This window comes from Brachyhypopomus gauderio, chromosome 10, assembly GCF_052324685.1.
Source record: "Brachyhypopomus gauderio isolate BG-103 chromosome 10, BGAUD_0.2, whole genome shotgun sequence".
NCBI lineage: Eukaryota > Metazoa > Chordata > Actinopteri > Gymnotiformes > Hypopomidae > Brachyhypopomus > Brachyhypopomus gauderio.
This window is the reverse complement of record NC_135220.1, coordinates 188,601-214,394: the sequence shown is the minus strand read 5'-3', so window position 1 is coordinate 214,394 and position 25,794 is coordinate 188,601. Positions and strand designations below refer to the sequence as shown.

Sequence of the window (25,794 nt, the reverse complement as noted above, 5' to 3'; positions counted from 1 at the left end):
TTTTGACACTGGAAAATGTAAGTTACATAAAACGCAGCTAATGCAACTTTGTCCAAAATAAGTCAAATTAAGACATGCCTGTTATATATGCATGAACAGTAAATGTTTTAGGCCATTGGGATTTCAGGAGAGATTAATCTGTCTGGATCTAGTGCTGGAACCACACAACAAGCCACACAGCCATTGTCGTGATGGATTTAGGGATGCCTCTCCTTTACAAACAGTCACTACAAAGAAAGAAACCTTGCTCCGATAAGCTAGGAATCAAGGCATATAATCTAGCACTGTTCTACTGACGTGGACATGTGCGGTCTTGAAGGAATGACATATGCAGAATAACAAAAGAAAAATGTTGCATTGCATAAGTCATTCTAGTCTGTTTGAAACGTCTCACACCCTTCTTTAAAGAAAAAAAAAAACGATTTATTTGTGGTTAAGGTAAAGCTTGGTGATGGTGCAGGCTGGGACAGGCAAACAAGGAAGAACAAGATTTCTCAAGTCTTTCCACAGAGTACTGAAGGAACCTTCTGACACCAGCTGCCACACGCAAAGCTTTGTTACACTATCACCGCATGTTTGACCCCGAGCGCTTGTTTAAGTAGGAGACACCTGTCGAGTGTTTCCCCCCTGCCCTGCTCCCACCCTCTCTCTCTAACCAGAGAATGTTTCCATGGTCGCTTCTAACACAGCTCATTTCCTGAACTGGAATGTGTGATTACATTAATTTACCTTTCTATGGGACTTAATTAAACTGTATAGTGTTTTCATTTCTCCCAGTATATTCTTGCCTAAATCATGCGCCACATGTTATTTTCTGTTTAACCTGTAATGTATGTGTGTGTGCGTGCATCTATGTGTGTGTACGTGCATCTGTGTGTGTGTGTGTGTGTGTGTGTGTGTGTGTGTGTGTGTGCGTGCATCTGTGTGTGCCTCGACATCTGTCTCTGTGAGTGACCCCACACTTGCTACTGGGCCTAAAATCTGAAAAGACGTAAGCTGTTGTCACCTGGGGAGTCATTCAGACATGCTGGGCAATGACTAGAGAAACAGACTTGTTCTCGCACCCCCCCACCCCCCACCCCCCTAAAAAGAGATGATGATGGCCTACAGATTCACAGCTCTGTGTAACATGAACGATCTGTCAGCAGACGAGGACCTATGATTTGCAACAGCCACTTCCAGTCATAATTTACCTGTCAAATTATAAAGCAGGTTTTGGAACTAAACCTTCCAGCTTTTTCTCTAAAGCACACTCGGTGACACTGGCTGCACAAATTTTTAAATGTTCAATAAAGGTCTTCACACAAAAATGTAATTACTAGTAGTCATTTGTAATAATTGTTCTTAACTAAGCACGTTTTTAACTGAGAACTTGTTCTTAACTGTGAAACTGTATTTACTGGGTTTGTTGTTGCTGTTCCTGCACTTTACTTTTACTTGGGATTTTATGACGTACTTGACCGATACAATACCTGCAAACCATTCTATTGAAGGCCAGAACCGATTGTTCTTATCTTTTGAATAACAGATTTACGTCCACCATTATCCTCTCCTGCCTGTTCTTTAGGTCTTAACTAATCTCTGCTTTGATCTGCCTCTCCCTTTCCTGCTGACCTTATGTTGCAGGAGTAGATTGTGTGATTCCCCCCCCCCCCGGCTCTTTGCACAGCTGTCTTCCACTTTCACTGGGTACTGTCCCCCTCCCTGGCAGGCAGAGGGAGGAAGGAAGAGCCAGTCAGGGAGAGGAGGGCTGACATGCCTGACGTGCCTGCTGCTCACCGCAGCCTCCTGCAGCTCGGTCTGGCCAGACAGGTGCTTCAGAGCTGCTGGCTTACTAAAGGGCAAAGACCATCAAGCAAGTGAAATCACTAAAGAGCCAAAGTGACCACAGCGATGTGCACAAAGAATCGCAAATATGCACCACACACACACACACACACACACTTTTTTTCTGTTTGCTGCCAGACTCATCTGATATGACGCATGACTGAACAGAGTCAATGTTGGGTGCGTTATGAGCAGTGGCTCAGCCATGGCCATTCATCAGGTCTCATTACTGTAGCGCTCCGAATCCCACAAGTGATACATGGTAGTTTAATACCTAAGTAAACACAGGCAGATAGTCTCTGTGCAGACTAAAGACATTTTGTGTTTGTGAATGTAAGATGGAGTATAGTTTTAAAGTACACGTTTAAAACGTTGCTCTTGTTTCTGGAAGAATACCCCAGGGATGAGGTCACTCTACTATAGTGGCCATCTAGATCATCCCTCCTGTGTTAAGTGAGCCTTGATCACATCTAATTGAACTGGTGGTATATTGGTATTTTCCATTCCTGGGTCCTGGAATGTTCTCATAAAGGCTTTCAGTGTGCTCAGAACACTTATTCACCCAAGCAAGTACGTGCTACGCTCCATGAGGTATGATCATACAAGTGCCTATTAGTTAACTGCTATTCATTAAATAGTGTCTCCAACAGACAGTACAGTACTTCCTGTTTATGGCTGGGTGTGTCTACATTCATGCGAGTGTAATGTTAACTGTTACAAACTGTTAAATGGCTGCAACCCTGTGAGTCTACAGTGGTCTTGTAATATACATCTAAAGAAATCTGTTTAACTCCCCCCTCCATCCACACACACACACACACACACACACACACACACACACACACACACACACACACACACACACACACATGCTTATTTGCTTGCATCAATTATTTTAAAAAAAGGTCATTTTCATTTCTATTTTTGGATGCATCGTTGTTGTTAGGCTATGTTGGTAATCACAACTGAAGATCTAAGCTTTATATGAAGACATGCTTAAAACTTGTAGTAGAAGATGTTTCCCTATGTAAATAAATGCATGTAAATTCATGCAAATACTACTGTAAACTAAACATCTAGACTTGGCTCTTCACTGTACAACAACTTAAGGACAGAAGTGATCTTCTTTAAGGACCCCCTTGGTCTTCTGCAGCAAATCACAAGTTGGACACATACTGCATTATTTTAAATGCTGAAAAGAAGAGAAGCATGTGGTTGGATGCAAAAGGCCAGAAGAATGTCTCTTTAGGTCTCTTAGTACCAACCACAAGGTCTCCGTAATTTCAGCTCACGGGCCACAACGGCAACGCCCCCAACCCCATGGCTACGTTCATATCCAACCACACATTGTGGAGTTTATACAGTACTGCATCTCAGCCCAGGCACTGGAACAACTCTCTCTTATCTCCACCTCATGTTCTTTACTTACACGGACAACTCTCACATCATGAGAATGATCAGTGCACACAGTGAGACCGGCAGACATCAACAGCAGCCACCAGCAATCTGACTGAGCGATTCAGTGTCGATTGCCCAGGGCAGAGGTGACCAGTGACCAATGCTCGGTGTTGTTTGGGGTTCTTGTATGGCCGTGTCTCTGCCACTACACGTCTTTTGCTGTGAGTGTTTCTTTTACAGCTAAAGACATTAAGATATATGAAGTGAACTGATATCCCCAGATATGGATGTTCTTTTGAGTTTCTAAATATTCAAATGGAAGCTTTGAAATGCATATCTTTGGCTATCAATCTTAACAAAAACTACCAATTTGCATCAGTAATACGAAATGTGTATGCTTCAGGCTACTGTCAGATATAAAGAAGACCACTACCTCAATTATCCTTTCTCATTTTATACATTCATATCTCACTCCAAGTTTGCGAAAATGTACCAAGATGTAATTTAAATATGGTAACAACCAACAGTATCATATGTTTCATGTCATCCACACAGAAGACGTCCCCTCCCACCCCTTTTAGAGCAGGAAGTCTACCATTTCCATAGAGAATATCCACTGAGATGCACATTAGATCACACTTGGCTGGGCCCCACTTGCTGCTCTATGTTGATAGGCTGCTAACAATGGCCTCGCTGTCTGCCACACCGCTGCAGAGTTGACTCACACCTGTGCTTGGCAGCCCTCCCACCAAACCACACCACACACCACTTACTGCTTGCCCTATTAATTTCACTGCAATTCATTACTTCCTACACTTTGTTCAAGCCATTCTTAATTCATATGTATATATAAGTAAGTAAACAGCCATATAAGGAAATGACAAATGAAATGAGTGCTAAGGCACTATCCTAAGGCGAAAGAGGAAGAGACAGATAGTGAAACTGTTTGTTACTTTGGTAACCATGTGTACACTTCACTGTAATTCTAATTACCACTGTATCTTTTACTACAGCACACGGCAGATAGTCCCTGGAATCTCCAGACTTTGTAAAGGGCAAAGAGTAAAGATAGAATGTATATTGCATTTGCCATACTTTTATGTGGCAAACACAATATACATTCTGAGTCTTTTTTCTAAGTCTCTCTCTCTCTCTCTCTCTCTGTCACCCTCAGTTCACATGCATGTGTGAAACAGAGGTGTGAGAGAAGAGGAGAGGGGTGGGGATGTGGGAGACATGGTATTGTTGCCTGAATGGAGCTCTGAGACTTCGGGAGTACTGCCTGGTGTGAGGGGGGTTGAAGCCTGCGGTCCTGGGTCATGAGGAGAGGACATTCAGACAGGGCTAGTGTTCTTTTGACAGAAGCAGTGAGCTTTGGCCTTTCTCACAGGTGTGGTCCCACAAAGGAGGGTGGAGAAGAAAAAAAAAGCCAAGCTGTTAATGTTGCCTGCAAGGATATAATTTGTGCAAGGCTGCAGTTTGGTCAAACTTTTAAATGTATGTAATATGTGAAAATCTATACACACAATACTATTCAGTAATTTACTTATTTTAAGTATTTTGTTTTTAATTGTATAAATTTGTTGCAGATATATACCATGCACAGTGGTTACATCTGTGAGTTATACAACAACTGAAAAACAAGCAAACAAACAAATGAACAAAAACCTACTGTAAGAGCTGATCCTGTCACCGTGGTGACTGTGCAGGGGCCTTTCTGGGCTTTTGTGGACTAAGCGAAAAGGTCTCAAAATATGGAGAGCCTGACTGCAGAATTCCTCCGTGTTGCTGAGATACGCTTTTGTTGTGAGTTCAGTTGTGTTCAAGCTCCCACCAGCACACCCCCTTAATCCTGTGACTCCTTCATACAGTAGGAACAGCAGTTCAAATGTTTTTCTCACAGAGAGAGAGAGAGACATTAGATAGATAGATAGATAGATAGATAGATAGATAGATAGATAGATAGATAGATAGATAGATAGATAGATAGATAGATAGATAGATAGATAGATAGATACTCAGATGTTGATATTAAAGACTTTTGACCAACTATTCTGCAGTTTTGACAGCTTGAAATAGGTTACAAGTCAATTGTACAGACATGTTAACTTTGACAGGTTGGGGGTGGGAAAACTGTGGCCACACCTACTACAATAAGGACGTTCCCCACATTCCGGTAGGCGGGGCTTATGACACACAGCGTTTCTCAATGAGAGCGCAACTGGTGTAGGAACTAGTACCAGTGTGGAGTTCCTTGGAGCGCTTTACTAACTCCTGAAAGAAAATGGATTACTGTCGGATGAAGCGAATTTTGTTTGTCAATGTATTTATAAATTGTGTATTTATTTCTCTTCAAAATAAAGAAGGTAAGTTTTCTAATCGTATGAGCTCTGACAATGCAGTAATGTTAAGTAACAGGTTTTTCTCGTGCCTCACATCTACCGAGTGCGATACGCTGTTCAAAATACAGCAGCGTGAACTTCCATGCGCTACTTTTGTGAACTCGTTGTAACCTCGTTTGTCGTTTGTCTGTTGTTTTTTCAACCACAATATTTTATTGTTTTTTTATTTGTTCGGGGGGGGGAAGTAAAAAAATCTTTTAAAAGTTACCGGGCACTTAAGAAGGGCCAGCATTCCAGTAAATGTCAAATGTACCCACGTTGTTAATGATTGTCAGTATAAAAATGAACTATAGTAAACACCGTTTAAAAGTTATTGCTTGGCATATTTTACGAGATGTGTGTGATGTGTGATTTGTACTTTAATAAGGGTACTGATCCTACTAGGAATTGAGGTTTAAACACAGGTTTAAAGACGCGTGACATCGGGTTCACAGTATCTTTCAAACTGCATAAAATTACTATAATTTATTTCATTGAACTTAGTCATAAAGTTCACTGATTTAAAATAATTCATACGCTGTCAGCTGCTTGAATACGATGCGTGTTTAGGTAAAACCTGAAATGTGAACATGATCTCTATGTGTGTTTAACACAGAGGTGCTGCTGGACATGGTGGAGTCCAGAGGGGAGCTGGGCTGGTTGAAGTGGCCCGATGAAGATGGGGTGAGTGTCGGGGATGTAGCCCACCTTCATCACATAGATGCCCTGGATCATTTATTACAACACAATCAAACATTCAGAGTTTCACTGGGTTCATCTACAAGGTTTCTACAATGTGATGAAACACCGTTCCGGCTCCCCGACATGTCTGTACTGCTCCTAGAAACGTCTGGAGGGCTGCAGTTAGTTTGCTGCTGAAGAATATTTGTGGCCTTGTGCGGTTTTAAAGCCCTGTCTTCAGGATTGTATAACTAAGGGTGTAATTAACATTTAAAGTTAGGCGCATGTGGCGCTTTTTGAAACATGTGAATGTAGCAGTTTTATTGTCGCTTCCTGTTTAAATGCTCATGGAAACCTTTGCCGAGTAAACATCCAGACCAACACGTGTGTGTACAAACACAAACACATATATACTTTAAATTGGTCTTTAAATGTAACCACGTCCCTATATGCCCTATCTTAATTCAGATCACTATCTTACCTGGAAAATATGTGAAGGCATGCCTCCGTCATATATTCATTAACCAATTCAGAAAGGTGTGCTGTCTAGAATATGTAGACACACGATTGTAGACAGCTGTGTGTCTTGGAGCATTTAGACAGAGAACAGTCAGCGTTTTTGGATCCGATGGAAGCTTAATTGGACTGTTAATGAGCTTCTGTTCAGTTAAAGAGGCTACGGGGAACCAATCAAGTGATAAAATGTATTAAGGCATGGAGTTAGCTTTTAAAGAAACGGCCTCTCTGCAGTTGTGTGGCACAGACAACAGTGTGGTACAGTTTTACAGTGGTGCCGCACACTGGGATAATAACAAACCTCTCCTGTAATTAATAGCATGGTGGCAACATGCAGAAGAAAAGCCCACAAACACTGCTTCTGAAAAGAAATGCGCATTACATCGAGTTACATCAGTCCATTTACAGTAGTGGGTATTATGGATGTGCTGTTCTTTGCCAAGGGATGATGGGTAATGAACCAGTATCCTCAGTAGTACTTAAAATTCCATGTTGGAGCCATTTAGTGTTATTTTTGCCCCGAGAAGTTGCTCCTCCACAAAATTTGGTTTTGACTCTTCTTCACTTGTGCTCATCGTTTTTTTCCTCCTCTTCCTCTGCAGTGGGAGATAGGACAGCAGGCCGTGAATGGCTCCTTGCTCTACAACTACTTCATCTGCAACGTGGAGGCTCGGGAGCAGGACAACTGGCTACGCACCACCTTCATACAGCGCCCTCCGACCGCCACGCGGGTCTTCGTGGAGATGCGGTTTGTGGTGCGGGACTGCAACTCCTTTGGGGCCGACCCGCTCACCTGCAAAGAGACGTTCAACCTGTACGCCTCTGAGGCGGACGCCGACATCGGCACCAGCTTCCGCAAGAGCCAGTTCCGCAAGGTGGCCACCATCGCGCCGGACGAGGTCTCCGGCATCGGCGAGATGAGGATCAACGTGGAGACCCGGGTGGTGGAAAACCTCTCCCGGAGGGGCTTGTACCTCGCCTTCCAGGACATTGGGGCCTGCGTGGCTGTCTACTCGGTCAAGGTGTACTACAAAACATGCCCGGCCACGGTGAAGAGCCTGGCGGCGTTCCCCGAGACTGTGGCTGGAGGGGAAAACCAGGCCCTGCGGGAGGTGGCTGGCGCCTGTGTGGAAAACGCTCAGAGTGAGGAACAACCACGTATTTACTGCACCACGGATGGAGAATGGGTGGTGCCGGTGGGCCAGTGCCAGTGCCGCCGTGGATATGAAGATGTGGGCGGTGCATGCCAAGGTAAGACATGGGCTCTTTGTCCCACTCAAACACTCTCTGCCCCAAACACTCTCTGCCCCAAACACTCTCTGCCCCAAACACTCTCTGCCTGGGGGGGGAGTTTGCTTAGAAGTTTGATTATCAATTAAGCAATAGATGGAGCTATGGATTTATATTGGAAATAGTACAATACATTTTTTTGACATATCTGTTTATAATTACAATTCACTATACACTGAATTGTAATTATAAACGGATATGCCAAAAAAAAAGTTTTTGTCTGGTGTGAGCTTGTGTCACCATAGTGGAATATCCCCTTGGGTAAACATGTATAAACTAGCAGCACATGAGACATTTTGAAGTTTTTCTCCATGGTACAATAAGCTAAAAACACAATTAAAAAATGAACAATGATTTTCTGTGACTTATGTAATTAAGTGCTCTTACTCTCAGACCTGTTCCAGACAGCTGTCATCCATTAATAAGAGGCACGACTTAATTTAATTTTGCTCATTCCACTTTTTGAAATGAATTCAGCAATACCTCTAGCCTCCATTTTGCCAGTGTGCTTTACCAGAAAGTAAAGTTTACCCTGCATTCTGAAATGTGTTTCCCCTTTGCATTGATCTGAGTTAATTCACCTCAGCATTCTTTGACTGTGGAAGAAAAAAAAAGCGTGCATGGCTCTCTCTCTCCCGTGACCATATGTATGTGTATGACCATTTTCTTTCTTGTCTGGGTTTCTGTTCTTTATCTTGCAACACTGGCTAGAGTGTTGCCATTTGACGTTCAGGTGTTCTGTGACTGGGGAAATGTGCACAGGAGTCTTAGCATGCCAGGGCCTGTTCTGAATCATTCCACTACAAATGCCTTCAAACGCCAGCACTTTAACAAAGCCTCCACTATAACACACGCTCCTGCAGAGACAGGTACACTGCCAAACTTTCTATGGTGAGAGTAAACTGTTGTCTTAAAAAAAAGTTCCTTAGAGGATCCAATATAATTTAGACAGGTTATTATTTTTATTCTGTATCAATTGGTTAATATTGGTTCATGTCAATTTAAAGACTGAAAAGCAAGAGGACAGGTGTAGAGCTGAGGGGGAAAGAGAGAGATAGAGATGGAGAGATGGAGGTTGAGGCAAACTGATAGGGAGCGGATGGTGGAAAGGTTGGGGAATGGAATGTTAAGGTAGAAGAACAATGCAATGCAGTGTAGTGTTCAACTCCAGCTATCAGTGCTGCGTACCTCCTCCTCCTGCCCTGCATTCCTCCCACGTTTACCAGGGAGCCTCCCTGATTACTGCAGCCCTGAGGAATTCCCTGGAGCTCCAGGCCAGAGCTGACCCTCGATGATGGATATACAGTCAGTGGAGCGCAAGTGGTGGAGGGCAAAAGAAAGCAGGCCTGGATAAAAGGAGGAGTGAAACGGCTTTCAGCCAATGAGGATGGTCAAATGAGCTAGGGAAAAGGTAGCGGTGAGCTCAGACACGCACTCCTAAGTCAGTTCACTGTTGACATTGACACAGTTTTCCACCATAAAACACACCCTTGCACACTCATAATCTTCCCTGGCATAGAAACTGCACATACCTAAGCTGACCACACAAAAGCTTGCTGCCTGACCCACTGCTTAGATTGTGCAGGGGAACGTTTGCCCACGCCCTGTCGCAGGCCGGAAAACTTTCTGATGCGGAGCTGAACAAATAGCTATAGTTTTTGGAAGCCACCAAAGGATGTTGGCTGACATATTGTAGGTGTTTGAGTGTGGAAAAGAGAGTGGCAAGACATATTGGCCTTGGGATCTCGCAGGCTTTAATTTTTTTCCCCAGTTAAAGGAGGCCTTTAACTATAATTTGATTATTTTTCTCCTCTTTTGGATGAATCTAAATGGATTGGTGACTTGGTTTGAGCTCTGATGCAGGGATAGTGAGTGTGTGGGTATAATAGACTTGGGTGTGGATAGGAACAGTGAGTAGGCTGGTTTTGCATTCAGCTTGGTCTTGTAATCATGCCTGTGTCTTATGTCTTTGTTTTGTGACTTTATTATCTTGGAATATTTCTCCTCTTTAGTGCTGTACTTTTGTGACGTTTTAGACATAAAAAATATTATTGTAACAGAAAATGGGTACTAAAAAAAGAGAAAGAAAACACAAGTGCTCACATTTAACCATATGTACGTAGTTAAATAAACAGTGCAGTCCTACTTTTTTGTAGCCTGACATGTTGTTCCAAAATCACTGCCTCACCTATGCTATTAACTATAACATTCCCATATATTTAACATCTTAAGAATGTAGCGAAACTGACTGCTGGCTTAAAATAAGTTGCATACCATTATGGAGTTGCAGTAACACAGTGGCAAAGTCCCAAGACTTCAAATGCATGCAATCCATTCAAATGCCCTCAAAATGGGCCTGAACATGTCGGAAGATTATTTCTGAGCTCTGTGCAGTATGCGGGACATGCTGAGATGGTATGCGTTATCTACGGTTTTGCAATGACTAATAAAATTATATGACTGCTGGCAGCAAACAAAAGGCATAAAGTGGTTCCTCTTGGGAATACGTGCAAGGAGCTAATAGCTTGTAAAATTAGCATGACCTGAAAGTCTAGAGTATGGCAACCGCCTCAGCCTGTCTTCACATCATCGTTGTTTCTTTAGTTCTTCTGGCTCCATCAGGAGTTTAGCTATAGAGTTTCCAAAATTAGCAAGCTGCAAGACACCATGTATTGTTATTGTTTTTGGCTGGTTCACTGATTCCTTTTGGCTCAGAGTGCGGGTATTGGATATTGCGGGTATCAAACGCTGCACTTTCACATGGCCATATTTATGCTGATTATGCCTAGAAATGTCAAATAGTGTGGTGTTAATAATAATAACTTCCACCACATGTCACATGGACTAAAAAGATGCTTACAGTAACCCCAACCCTAACACGCCAAGTTTATACGAGATTCATGTAAGATAAACTGCAGGGAAGCTTTGATAATCATGATGTGTTGGTAATGCATGTCTTCATAAATTAAAGCGTGAGTGTATGTTTGGATTTCTAGATGTTTGACCGCGACTGTAAACTTCGCTTTAAATCTCCCTAATTTAAGTGAATGGGCGACTGACTGCGTACTCATGCTGGTGTGTCTCGGGGCACATCCCAGAGGTCTTTGCAGTCTGCTTGTCCTGGAGGCGTGTGGCACCAGACCTGCAGCTTCACACCATCCGAGGAGGAGAACGAATTCAGCCTTGAATGTCATTCTTACTGCAGCCTGCATGCTGGGCTCTTATGCGGAGGTTCCCACACCACAAAGCTCGTTGTCTCTAAGGGTTGCGGAGGTGAGCGTGAGAGGAACACTGAAGCAATGGAGCGACTCTTGGTCGCCTTCTGAAATCCCAGGATCTGAAGATCTTGTAAGATTCCCACCTCTCCCTCGGGCTAAGGCTCTCCTCTGGATCAGCCTGAGTCATCTTAGATGCTCAAAACCTGCTCAATTATTTTAAACCTGCTCAATTACGTTAACATATTTTTCGTTATATTATAGTTACATTGTTATTGTCAATATTTAAGATCTTTACTTACGAGAAAGGCTACCACTTGCAGAAGAATGGTGATGTTGTTCTAACCCTGAGCTAAAGAGGGGAACTCTTATGACAGATTTCTTTAATCCCCAGCCAACATGATGAGAAGTTTTCATATCAAACAGTATGGAAAGGATTGCAGAGGTCATTTTTATTGCGATTTCTATCATCTCATTGTGTTACTCGGGATGATTAATACACGAACATGCATTCCTTTGGAGTCCGTTCTGTTGGAAGAAACAGGGTGGATGGCAAATAAACTTCCCAATCAGGACATGAGTCATAAGGATGGAAGTGTTGGGTTCTTCCCAACCTACTAAAGCCGTGAAGAACTGTTGAAAATCTGGCAGTGTTGACTCATCAGCTGTTTCTGCTTTCTCGTGTGTGTGTGTGTGTGTGTGTGTGTGTGTGTGTGTGTGTGTGTGTGTCAGTGCTGTCCTATGAGGTTTATATGTTTTATAAGGACTGTCCTTTTGAATCATATTTTATGTATGTAAAATGTGAATTTAGAAGAATTTGTGTGTGTGTGTGTGTGTGTGTGTGTGTGTGTGTGTGTGTGTGTGTGTGTGTGTGTGTGTGTGTGTGTGTGTGTGTGTGTGTGTGTGTGTGTTGATTTTATTGTGCTCTTGGGGTGTGAGGTCAGCACATTTCTGCCCCCACGTCAGCACTAGGTCCCCCCAACAGGACGAGCTACAGCGGAAACCGGAGGCCTGTTAATCCTCTCTGACCCTCCAACCCGTCAGCTCAGGGATTTCTATTGTTGAACTCCCTCCCTGGCTTCATTCACATCTTTTATTTTCCAACTTTTGAGGAATTTTGTTTATTAGTTTGATTGTGCTTTTGAAACTGGAGCTACAGCAGTGTTGAACTACCACTTGAATCAGTGGACATTGGCACCGGAGCCAAATCGATTTCTTATCTGATTATCCAAGCTGCAATAAAACTTTATTTCTAATGAAGCTCTGACAACCTCGTCTAAACCACTTGTGGCTTCAGTTGTGAATCTGACATCCCTAGTTAGTGTGTAGCTCCTATGTTGATGAGAAAATCCTCCAATCCTACTGTCTACGCCTCCAAATCTCCTTTTGGTCTCTCTCTCTCTCTCTCTCTCTGTCTCTCTCTCTCTCTCTCTCATCTTCTCTGCCTCTCCTTCTGTCCTCTCCTTGAGACGGAGTGAAAAGTGCCAAAAGAAAAGGATTAGAGCATTTATTGTGTCTGTTAACGACCAGATGAAAGGCTGAGAGGAATTGTAAAGCATAGATGTAATTCTCTTTTAGCTGGTCCATTGGGCTAATAATCCTTTGGACTGATGCTCTCACCATACCTAGTGCCTCCAGCTTGACCCCCCCCCCCCCCCCACTTCCAAAGGCTTTGTCCTCACTGACCACATGACCATTTCATGATCTTTATTTTAGACCTGCTCAAAAAACAGGAACTCCTGTGCTTACCATATAGCAGAAATTGATCTTGTTTGAGAAGTTGAAAGGGGAGAACTGGAGAGGAACAAGCACACAAATATAAAGAGCTCCTGAAGGCTTCTTCATCTCTTCAACGGACGGCTGCTGAACGTTTGTGATTATGATCTTTGTTTATTGTCTGAATCTTCATTCTTGTGTGTGTGTTTGGTTTTTTCTTGTTTTTATTTTTCTTTTTTCCCACATTTCTCCCCAATGGCCATGCTATGGTTTTTCACCTCCTCCCCCCACGTAACGAGCCCCAGGCTGCTGTTCTCACTCCCTCCAGTGCTGTGTTTGTTTTACTTGGCCATCAGCTCCCAGTGGAGCAGGACACTTTAACTCGCTGCTGCCTGAGGCCACATGTAAGTCCTTCCGAGCCCAGGACCAAATGACTGGGGCTTTTGTTTTCCGTTCTTTTTCTTATGCGAAACCCTCCCGTGTAACTCCTGTCCTGGAGGGATTCCTGTTGTCCAGCCAGCATGTATACACTCATTCATCCAACCCTTCCTGCCCATCCATCCATCCATGCATCCATCCATTAATGTCACCCGCTCGTCCGTCTTCGGCCTGACTACTCAACTCGGCCCACGCAGCTCCCAGACCTCAGAGGGGCCAGAGAACAGGATTCTGCTCCTCTCACAATAAACAAACAGTCACTCAGAGCCTCTTAAAGCCTAATCCCCTGATGCAAAACAACGGAGACCAGGGGCCTGCTAGAGTGCAGAGACGTATCACCCTCCTACCAGAAAAGCTTCATTACACAAATGTAATCGCCGTTCCTCAAAAGTCATACGTCCTTACTTTCCTCTGACCTTTCCTTGCATTTTTGCCAACATATCCAGTTCCCTTTTCCTCTCTCCAGACTCGGGGTAACGTTCTCCAGCTCACCCCAGCTCACGCTTTGATTGGCCGCCGTAGGAAGGAAGCCAAGCGTCAGCCTTGCACTTCCTGCTTCCTGTTGTGTCCAGTGCACAAAGACAAAAAGCCTGTCTCGCACTGCCACATTCCTCCTGCACTCTGGAAAGTGAAAAAGTTCACCAAAAAAAAAAAAGAATGTGCAGTGCTGCGGGTTTGAGCTTGAATAATGCCATTGATTTGTGGGTTTGGACGTGAGCTGAATGTGGGTCTTTCCTGAGACTGCTCCTTTTGGAGCGAATGCCTTAGAAACACTTCGCTTTGTGCTCTGCGGTGCATTTTGAGAGAATGGGGTTAAAGACTCCACTGTAAGGCCTCCACGTACCGCTGTGACAAAAAAAAAAAAAAAAACGCAGGCCGATCTTTGTCCCACGTCGTTAAGAAGCCAGCCCGTCTATTCACGTGGCATGTGGCACCTCCACTATTTGCAACAAGTGTTTTCACTCCCGCTGAATGGAGCGGTGCTCCGTGCCTGTTGTCTGGGCTGAAAGGGCCTGTGAATGCCCGCGCTGGACCCTCGCATGCGGCCAGGAACGAGTGGCGGGACCCAGGAATTCGGGGGGGGGATTATGGCGGGGGCCGAGGTGGAGGGCATGTGGTTCAGGGCTCATGGCAGCAGCTGTTCGACCCCTGTATCGGTGAATCGGGGAGTTCTTTTTTCTTCTCCGGCCTCCTCCCCCTTTCCTCCCAGCAGGAGCCGTTCTCTCTCCTTGTGTCTGTGCGTCTCCCCTCTGCCTCCCTCTCTGTCCTCACCTCGGCACAGGGTCGACCCTGACGAGTCGTAGTAAAGTCTCAGCAACAGCTGGCACAGAAGACGGGGAGCTGACTTGAAAGGAGGAACGGGAAACGCCTCGGCTGGCTTTTTGGTTTGACACACTGAATTCTTTTCATGCTGAAGGCTTTCTTGTGAAATCAGAGAGTGTGTGTCCTCATGTACTTGAGGAAATATATACTTTTGCTACAACCCTCCTATTTAAGCAAGTGGCTCAGTCCACTTCATCGTCGCAGCTGATATAAAGCACTAAAGAATCAAGACAAACTATACTTAGTAATTAATATTGTTGGCAAAACAGCTATTTAAACAAAACCACGGGGAACTGGAAATGTGGATTTAGAGTGGACTTCTTTTGTTACTGTCATGAGCTTTGAAAGAATCCGATGGATTAAATAAAAATAAAGTTTTTCTTTCTGGCAAGTGTCCTTGAACTGACCTTCTAGTGAACCCACCACTGACTGTACAAATATTTTATCTTTAGTCCTGCTGCACCTCTGGCTTTCTTTTAACACCACACACACACACACACACACACACACACACACACACACACACACACACACACACACACACACACACACACATACTCACTCACTATCTATCTTTCTTTCTCTCACACACACACACACACACACACACATACTCACTCACTATCTATTTTTCTTTCTCTCACACACACACACAAACCTGCACACAAACAGAATTGTGTAAAGGGACTTAACCATGCAGTCTCATTCTTGTACAGTGATAGAGATAGTTGGTATCTGCTGTGCTATGTGCTTGCTCGTCTTCTTATCTGTACACATCTCTGAGAAAGCGTGAGACAGAAACCTCGACACTCTGGGAGTGTAGAGCACAGGAGTGATGTGAGCTGGACACCGTGGAATGTTCATCGATTGAGAAGTGATCTTTGACTTCCTGTTTGCACGGTTTTGTGTTTAGCTGTATGGCTGAAGTCATGCTTGTAAATCCGATGCCGTTCCTGTCAATCAAGTCATGCTATATTTGTAGCAGACTTCAGTGTGGTATTGAAGATCCACCTCTATACGCTTCCTGCATGAATAAATGAGTTGTAGAACATCCGTGAAGAAGGTTTGTTCAAAAGCTTTTTTTTTCTCACGCCTATTTTGACTGTTGACAGATCTAGTGTTCAGCATGTCCGTTGGGTTTATTTGGCTTGTTCTGTTGTCTCCCTTGTGAAGCATTGATGACAAAGTCTGGAATGTGGGATGACTGGTCCTGTATGCTGAGAAAAAGAGAGAAGGTTGAACATGGTGCTTTAGCCTTACTTGGTCAGCTTTGTACACTCTTACGCTCTCCTTCAAAAAGAAAGTCTGGTCGGTGGGGGGTGGGGGGGGGAGGATCACACTTCAAAAGAGGCTGAATTAGCAAAGTCCTACGCTATTGAGTTCTTAATGGACGCTCCCTAAGCTGCATCATTGCTGGATGCTTTTGTCTGCTCTTCATCCCAGTGTTGCCTGTTGTTGGTCTGTTAACAGAGTGCAAGCCAGGCTTCTTCAAAGCGATAGTGTCCAGTGAGGCCTGTAAACCGTGCCCGAAGAGGACCCAGCGCTCCGGCCATGGTGCCCTGAGCTGTCCTTGCCAAGAGGAGTTCTTCCGAGCCCCGGATGACCCACCGACAGCGGCCTGCTCGGGTAAGGCCAGGCAGCATGACCACACCTGACCTAGTGTCACTGCAACTGTCCTTATCCATGTTTGCTGATTAATGAGATTTGCTCTGTGAGGAGATATGTTCTTCGTAACCATTACATATACGCCACATGTCCGTGACTTCAGGTTTAAACATCTCATGAGCGTTCTGCACGGGCCCCCTAATGGCCACCTTGCGTCTCCCTGTGCCATGCAGGTTTGCCCTCGCCGCCACGAAACCTGGTGGCGACCACAGCCCAGATGGCCGTGGGCAAGCTGCAGTTGTCCTGGAGCCCCCCGCTGGACACGGGCGGCCGCTCGGACATCACCTACAGCGTGGTGTGCGAGCGCTGCGATGGGAGCGCGTGCCAGCCTTGCGGGGAGAAGGTCCGATACGAACCCGGCAGCACTGACCTGAAGGGGTCCTCCGTCGCCGTCAGCGAGCTGGAGCCGCATCTGAACTACACCTTCACAGTGGAGGCACGGAGTGGCGTCTCCCATCTCAGTTCATTCAGGGCCGCCAGCACCATCAATACAGCCCTGCACTACACAGGTCTGCAGCACAGCTCAATCAAAGGCTAAACCCCACCCCCTCCACCCACCTCCACCCCTCCTGCGTCCTCTCTTTCACACCAGCTCACACACACCCCCCCCCCCCCCCCCCCCCCCCCCCCCTTTTCAATTGAGGAAAGATTTGTTGTCTTGGATACTTTTGTGTTGTGCTTCACAAACCCTGTCATTCCGTCACAGACCCTCCGAAGGTGACCGCAATGCACCTGGTGGACAGCAGCCCAACGACCCTGTCCCTGTCCTGGTCCGTGTCTCGCCGTGCCAAGCCCAGCACCACCCAGTACGAGCTTATGTATCGCAGGAAGGTCAGAGCCCTTTCCCACACACACTCTCGCCAGACTGACCAGCGGTGAGCCTCACTTGTTTTGCGGAGAGCCTGAGGTTTGCTTTCTCCCACCTCTGCAGGAGAAAGATGAGGAGAGACGTAGCGAGAAGGTCACCACGTACACCGTGCTGGTCCTGGAGAAGAACTCGGTGCACATCGTTGATCTGATTCCATCTACGGTGTATCTGTTTAAAGTCCAGGCTCTGGGGCCTGAAGGTCTCCCTGGCAGCCACAGTGTAGAGCAGGAGTTTTCCACACTTCCAGAAGGTGAAGCAGAGCCCAAAGCTTTAGATCCTTTATTTTGTGTGTGTGTGTGTGTGTGTGTGTGTGTGTGTGTGTGTAATCAAATGACGCATAGTGATTATACTCTAGGTTGACCTATAGAACCTGACCGTGTGTGTTTGTGTGTCTTCTCGTTATCTCCAGTCCGTCCGATCCCGGGGAACACTGCAGTGATTCTCGGAGCTGTGCTGGGAGGAGTTGCCATGTTCTTCTTCGTGGTGGTCGTCCTGCTCCTGCGCAAACGGTCAGAAATGGCTCCTTCACCCACTCCCCTCACACACTGTGGTTTTGGAGGTCTCCTTCACCCACTCCCCTCACACACTGTGGTTTTGGAGGTCTCCTTCACCCACTCCCCTCACACACTGTGGTTTTGGAGGTCTCCTTCACCCACTCCCCTCACACACTGTGGTTTTGGAGGTCTCCTTCACCCACTCCCCTCACACACTGTGGTTTTGGAGGTCTCCTTCACCCACTCCCCTCACACACTGTGGTTTTGGAGGTCTCCTTCACCCACTCCCCTCACACACTGTGGTTTTGGAGGTCTCCCTCACTCACCTCTGTAGTACCCCACCCCTCACCCACCTCCATTTTCTCTGTGAACGATTCAAAATGTCTGAACCCCATTCAGTGTCCCCCGTTCTCAGAGCCCTCTCTCGCTCTTTATATCCCGGGAGGCACGGCGTTGAATGCGGCCTGTCACCGCTCAATAAGTGTGCTTTAACGAGAAGCATGTTTGAAACTAAATGAATCGGGGCCGCGCATTGTGCACGATAAGTGGCGCTTGGTTCTCTTCAGTGCAGCGACTGTAGCGGCTCTCTGAAGGTGACCCAAGCCCTTATATGTTGTCTGCGATAACCCAGACCCCTGTCACCACTTGGCAAACACAGACAGCTTTTTATCAAAGTGCTCCTCGACTGAATGGAGCCGGAGCTTGTCCCCGTTCTTAAAGCTCCAAGTCTGAAAAGAAATGTCTTGGTTTGCTAAAAAAAAAAAACTCAATAGAAAAAACCTACCACTCATTGAAGCATTTTGCTTCTACAGCAGAAGAAACTCTCACACACGGCAAGGGCCAGAGGACGCCTACTTCTCCAGCCCAGGTTAATATAAGAAACTATTTCACTTATTTTTCTGTTGTTCTTTTTCTCTCTCTCTCCTTATTTCTCTGACACTTTCTGTTGGATTTTCTCTCATCTTGTCATTTGTTCTCTACTAATCTTTGTGAGTCCTGTACTCTCCAGAGCAACTGAAGCCTCTGAAGACCTACGTTGATCCTCATACATATGAAGACCCCAACATGGCCGTGCTCAAGTTTGCCAGTGAGATCCATCCGAGTCACATCACCAAGCAGAAAGTGATAGGAGCAGGTTGGTACCGTCCCAAGTCACATCACCAAAGAGAAAGTTAACATTTCTATACCTTTACATTGGTGACATCTAACAGATGCCTTTCATCCAGAGTAATATACAAAAGTACTTCTACTACAAAATGGTTAGCTAGGTCAGAGCTCAAAGTACCCTTTACTGAGAGGTATTCAGTAGAGTGCTGAGAGCATTCTGAGTAAATCACTACTCAGAAAGTGATATGAGCAGTTTAGTACATTCCCAGGATTGTGACTAAAGTAAGGTGCCTCTCTCACACAGTTCACAATGATCATAATTTATTTGAAGATTTCTGAGAACTGTGGTGCAGACTGCCTGGAGTGACAGACAAAATAAGGCTCACAACAGAATCTGATGCTTTCTCTGCATGTTGGGGCGTATTCTTAGAATGGCACATTTTGTTTTCTTACTAAAGACAGAATTACCAAAGTCAGTAGTGTTTTTTAACTGACACTATGACCCTTGATCCATTTGTATGTATGCTAACATATGTTTAAAAATTAGGAGGTAATAATAATAATAAAAACAAACACACCAATTAATCTGGAGTGTATTAATGTGCATGAATTCCCAAATACAAGAACTAATTTAAACAAAAGCCTCTGTATGTGTAGGATAAACCTCACTGGTCAGCCCTCCCCAACCCTGAGATGAGAAGATTAGGGTTGTGTGGTCACCTTTCCCCTGTGAACTCCCCCACAGGCCTTCCCACGGCCCTCTTTTACGTTTCTCTCTGTGTGCGACAGCTGATTCCCATGCCCCCCCACACACCCACCCCACACACCCACCCCCCACACGCCCCCCCCCCACACCCACCCCACACGCGCGCCCCTCCCCCCACGGCCAGTCGATGACCACTCTAGAATTTCAGTGTGGCTCACATCTCCAGGTGCGCTCGACCACGTGCCTTGTTTACCGTTTCCTCCCTATGCTATCTGAGAAGGTTTCAAAGATCTCCCACCAAATGTCACTTAATAGCCCTTATGTGAAACTATCTGAGATCAGGGTAGCTGCTTGTGGTTTTTATCTGACACCCGCATGCTCCCTTGCATGGGGGTGGCTGTGTTTCGACGCTGTAGGTGAGTTTGGAGAGGTTTTCCGTGGCATTCTAAAGATCCCTGGCCGGAAAGAGGCGGCGGTGGCCATTAAGACGCTGAAGCCAGGCTACACGGAGAAGCAGAGGCAGGACTTCCTGAGTGAAGCCAGCATCATGGGCCAGTTCTCCCACCCCAACATCATCCACCTGGAGGGTGTGGTTACCAAATGTAAGTATCATCTTTGGATGCATCTCTGCCGTTTTGCATTTCTGTTTGGTAAGCAAAATTAATACTCGTCTGTGTTTTCTGTTTGTTTTTATTTGCTTGCTTGTTTAGTTAAGCATGCCATGATTATTACCGAGTACATGGAGAATGGTGCACTGGACAAATACCTGAAGGCAAGTGTGTCAGCTTCAAAGGAATATAAACAACTTTAAAAAACATTCTGTGGGATTCTTTATCTTCTAAAACATTTTTGTGCTTTTTTCCTTACTAGGACCACGATGGGGAGATGTCTTCCTGTCAGTTAGTGGGCATGCTTCGTGGCATCGCGGCGGGCATGAAGTATCTCTCCGACATGAGCTATGTTCACAGGGACCTGGCTGCCCGCAATATCCTGGTCAACTCCAACCTGGAGTGTAAAGTGTCCGACTTTGGCCTGTCCCGAGTCCTGGAAGACGAACCCGAGGGCACTTACACCACTAGTGTGCGTTCACCTAGCAATTTGATGCAATATTTTTGGTAGAGTGTTTGCACAAGCTGTTCTCAATTCCAGCTGTCTTTATTTTCACATTAACTAGACATTATTATTATTTCTTGAATGTCTTTTTCCAAACTGAAATGACTGGTCTGACACTTTGTTTTTGTGGGGTTTTTTTTTTCCATAGGGAGGCAAAATTCCCATCCGCTGGACGGCTCCAGAAGCCATCGCGTATCGGAAGTTCACCTCAGCCAGCGACGTGTGGAGCTTTGGCATTGTGATGTGGGAGGTGATGGCCTTTGGAGAGAGGCCCTACTGGGATATGAGCAATCACGAGGTACGGCCTGGGCCACGCCTGGCTAGCCCGGAACAGCAGAACAGTGTCCGCGCTCTTTTCTGCACTGGAACAAAGTCTTCATTCGAACAAAGCTCCTCCAATCTGATCATACCCCTTGTGTCCCTCCTCCTCCCCAGGTAATGAAGGCCATCAACGAGGCGTTCCGCCTGCCTGCCCCCATGGACTGCCCCTCAGCCGTCTACCAACTGATGCTGCAGTGCTGGCTTCAGGACCGATCCAAACGTCCCCGCTTCCAGGACATCGTCAGCCTGCTGGACAAACTGCTCAAGAGTCCCGACTCCCTCAAGACCATTGCGGACTTCGATCCTCGGTATGCGTCTGCCGCACAGCTGATAGTTATAGGAACATGTTACCAACAGAGTGCACGGCTCTGCGTGGAGATAAAGGATGTGGAAGTGTTCACATGCTCACTGGGAAACTTTGGTTAAATGTAAAATACGGTGCCATTCTAGCATCAGGGTGAAACTGAGGCTCGGGAAAGTGTAAGATGTTTTGTGCGTCGCCTTCGAGAGATTGTTGCATGCGATTGTCGCGCTGCATGTGCACATTCGTGCGAGCAAGTCAAGAACTGGCGAGTTCAGATGATTTATCAGATCCTGCAACTGAACCAACAGGTTTTCTGCCTTTGAATGAGTCTCTCCCACTCGGGCGATCGCCACAAAGGGATGAAAAAAAAAAAACAAAAAACCTATGTGGCCCTGTGTGGTCTGCTGACTTCATTTTTGTGTCGTGTCCCTCCCAGAGTTTCCATCCGGCTCCCCAGCACGAGCGGCTCGGACGGTTCTCCCTTCAGGACCGTGTCTGAGTGGCTGGAGTCCATCAAAATGAGTCAGTACAGCGACAACTTCAGCATGGCGGGAATCGTCAGCATGGAGCAAGTGCTGCAGATGAAGAGCGAGTGAGTAGCACCAGACGCCCCTGCAGGGGACGCGGCCATCGTCGGCGACCGGCCCACTTATCGCACACCCTCGTGAGCCACGGACCAAAGTCCGTTTGGGTGCAGACGTCTCGTCTTTTACACCTTGGCCGCACGTGACCTAGTCACCCCACCCATGAGTCTCGGTATCGGTTAACCCTTCGGTTTCCAAACGTAGCTGCTACAGCTGCACGAATTACAAATGTGAAGGAAAATGCAGTTCTGTGCAGCAACGTGGCATTCAGAATACATCCTGATGCCAACAGATGTCAGGCAAAGCACATTTTTGAAGAATCCATGGCCCGATCAAGCCCTGATTAGATAAACACGACTGATTTAGTAGAACTCCTTTTTACAGTGCCCATGATCAAAGTGACTCTTTGCTGTAAGACTTGACTGACATGGACAGGGTAATTTGAAAAAGATGATGTCTTGGGAGTTTTGTTTTGTTTTCAATTCTAAAGGATGTTTAAACATTTGTTTTTGAGGCATAGTAATTGAATTTGGCTTAAACGTATACACTGGGTACAGCGCTAAGCTTGCACTGCCTTAGACCATTTATACACTGGTGTATTTGGCCAACACAGAAACCACATTGTGTAATTACTGTTTGATCGCCTCGCGAGACATTTACAGTCGCTTTAGGATCGGCCTCTTGTGAAAGTAAGAGGCCATCATCTTATTTAGTCTGTAACAATCGGCCAGTGTCTGGAAAGGGCAAGGCTGAGTGGAAAGGAGTGGGTGAGTGGAAAAGATGGTGGCAAAGGAGACATTTTTTTTTTACTTATTTTATTTTTATTTTTATGGCTACGGCCTGGATGTGGTAGTTTGTGGGCTGCTGTTCCCCCGAGATTCCATCCCACCCTTTCTCCGTCTCCCCCGATGCCTCCCTCATCCCTCCATCCTCTCATCCCTTCATCCCTCCCTTTGCCACAGCAGCAGTCGAGGGCTGTGTGCATAATGTCACTAGGAACCTCGGTTTTCCCCTGTTGAGGCCATGTTGTGGCTTCCAAACGAGGTGTGTGTGTGTGTGTGTGTGTGTGTGTGGGGGGGGGGTGTTGGGGCGTTGGAAAGGTTTGAGGTTGGAGAAGAGCCAGGAGAGGCGTGGAGGTGTTTCTGGAGAGGTATAGGTGTGTCAAACCTCTCAGATAATTACTGAGGAGCACTGGTGAAGGAGAACGCAGGTGACTGATGTAGTGATGCAGTCGTGAGTTTCGTCACCTCCTGCTCCATTCACGTACGTGTTTTTAGAAGATGGGTGAACTCTGTCATGGGCTTTTGATGTGTTTGTGAAGAATTTTTTTGTTGTTCTTGTATTTTCTGGTTGAGTGTTCCATCTGTTGTCATCTGGTAGCGATCCTAAAAGCCAGAAACTATTTCCGAATCTTCCACTGGCTGAGGTTACATCAACCCTGACGGCAGGGATGAAAGGCCTTTAAAAGGCAGCAAGGCTGTTCATTTAAAAATGTCCCCGAAACTCGGCTACATCATTTGTCAAGTGTTACTTGAGTGTCAGTCCTCTTTTTCCACAGATGAAATTGTATGAATGTGATGAGATTCTCAAAGATTCTGCACATGTTTCTAGTGTTGCATTGGCCTGTTCGTTTTTCTCTGACTCTTCCTCGTGTCTTTCTCACAGGGATATCCGTAACATCGGAGTCCGGTTGCCAGGACACCTGAAGAGAATTGCCTACAGCATCTTGGGACTTAAAGACCAGACGAGTACTCTGAGCGTATTTGCTGTGTGAAGCGTCCCCGGAATCTCTGGAGCTCGCTAAGGGCACCAGGGACTATCTGGCTGCTCACCGATGGGACTCAAAGCTGACATGGACTTGGGCTAAAGGGACATCACTTGTGCTGGGTGCAACCCTCCAGCCGATCAAGACAGACACTTGCAGCAAGAGAGACATGTAGCAGATTTGACATTCACATCAAAATGGGAGAGATGAGTAAAGGGACAGCCTAAACAAAAAAGCTAATGATGTATCTAACATTGTATATTAGAAATATATTTTTACAATTTTTTTTTTCCTATTAGGAAAAAAAGTACAGTAACTTTTTTATTTTCTGATTTTGTTTACTCATGTGCATGATTTCCTGGCCAGACACTTTTCAAACTTCATCTTCAGTGATTCTGTTCTGAAAAACCTGAACATAGTTCTTGCAACTGTATAGTGTGATGCACGGCATTGCCATGGCTTGATGGCCCTTTACTTGACTGACCTTCCATTACCTTGGCTTGTACATCGGCTCCATGTCTGTGCTTTTGGTGTTGCTGGAAGGAGCGCACGGCCGTCTACACAAACCACTTCGCCTGCTGAAGAACTGATCTGACTGATGTGATCATTGTTGGGTGTGGCGTACCAGCAGGGGATGGCTGGGGAACACAGGCTATAAGAACGTGTCCTGAACTACAGGGCATAAAGATGACACCGCCCTCAGAGCCCTGTGGAGGCTACGGCTGGCCGAGTCTGTGCCTGTTGTGAACAAATCTCAACATTACCACTGAGCTCTTAATGCTGTGAGCTTTGAAGTCTTTAATTAATCTTCTTCAGTCTGAAAGTGAGAGCAACATTAGGCACATTTGAAATTTGAAACTTTAAATCTCATTTCCTGCAAAATTGAGGACCAGGGACACCACAGCAAAAATAGCACTTAAATATGAAATTTCAGAGAATGAATCAACTTGCTTTAAATGTTGGGCTTTTCTCTATCCGATAGTTCGTCCTTTATCATTATGGAGCATTATGGTGACGTGACTTTCACTTGCTTGCCATAATGACCAAATGGAAACGGTAAGCAACCAGATATCTTTAGGTTACAATTTGACGTGCATAACTGCAGCGTTGTCAGGTTGAATCAGATGAAATTATACGAATACCAAGTGTAATGCCAACTAATTATGACTGTAATGTGTGGGCCAAATGACAATCCTAACAATGGGAAAACATTGAAAACAATGACAAGCAATTGTGTTTACCAAAAAATGTAGACGAAAGACCAAGTTGTAGAATTGATTTACCATCACATTCCTGTTTATTTGCGTTATAATGATGGTAGAATTTCTCTAGATTACTTTCAGTTCTGCTTCACCTTCCATCGTCTCAAAGTGTAAAAAAACATTCTAATTGGGGAAGATCCTTCTGCATTTCTCTTTTCTCTCACATGATTGTAATAGAGAATAAATGTCCCTGTAGTGCCTTCCTAAGGATCTCTCTAAATTGTTAATATTTCCACATGTAAACTACTTTGCTGATTGGTAAAACTGAGTCTCCTGAAGCCAGTCTCTGGAGTGGTAATGGTATATTAGTGGGTGGTTGTGATGTAGGGGGATACCTACACTGAAAATGAAAAGAAACTAACACGGTCTTTGATATCTGTCTTATCAGTTTCCTTGTTTGATATTGCTTTGCCATCAGCCATACTGTAATACAATTTCAAAAAACAACAAAATACTGTTCAAAACAAACCGGCATTCCACATTGGCATCTTCTCACTTAGTTCGATTTTTCCCAATGGTTTTGTACCTTATTTAATAGTCTATTTATTTTATTTTCTTTTATTTATTGTGTTAAATGTTGATCTGGGATTTATTTGTTATTGAATAAATTCTCCATAGTCTTTCATCATTGAACATTTTTATTCTGATTCCACACACTTCCCTGGTAATGTGATCAAGGTTCAAGGAGACTTTATTGTCATTCACATCACATGTGGTACGTGAGGTGGAACAAAATTGCGTTAAAGACCCAAACAACCAAAAAAAAAAAAAAACACAAATTCTCATGTACGTACAAATAATAATTTATTCTACAGTACTC

General features: G+C 45.2%; 1 protein-coding gene across 1 annotated transcript; it reads left to right on the top strand.

Moving 5' to 3' along the window:
• The first annotated feature begins 5,434 nt into the window (after positions 1 to 5,434).
• Positions 5,435 to 25,599, top strand: epha2b (eph receptor A2 b). The gene is made up of 17 exons (XM_077018398.1): positions 5,435 to 5,591; positions 6,223 to 6,290; positions 7,406 to 8,054; positions 16,256 to 16,411; positions 16,624 to 16,959; positions 17,157 to 17,281; positions 17,382 to 17,568; positions 17,728 to 17,827; positions 18,625 to 18,680; positions 18,822 to 18,947; positions 20,042 to 20,227; positions 20,336 to 20,397; positions 20,496 to 20,705; positions 20,887 to 21,036; positions 21,174 to 21,367; positions 21,800 to 21,955; positions 23,613 to 25,599. Exons 1-17 carry the CDS (start codon positions 5,510 to 5,512, stop codon positions 23,719 to 23,721), a joined length of 2,952 nt encoding a protein of 983 aa, XP_076874513.1. The 5' UTR covers positions 5,435 to 5,509; the 3' UTR covers positions 23,722 to 25,599.
• Positions 25,600 to 25,794: the final 195 nt, after the last annotated feature.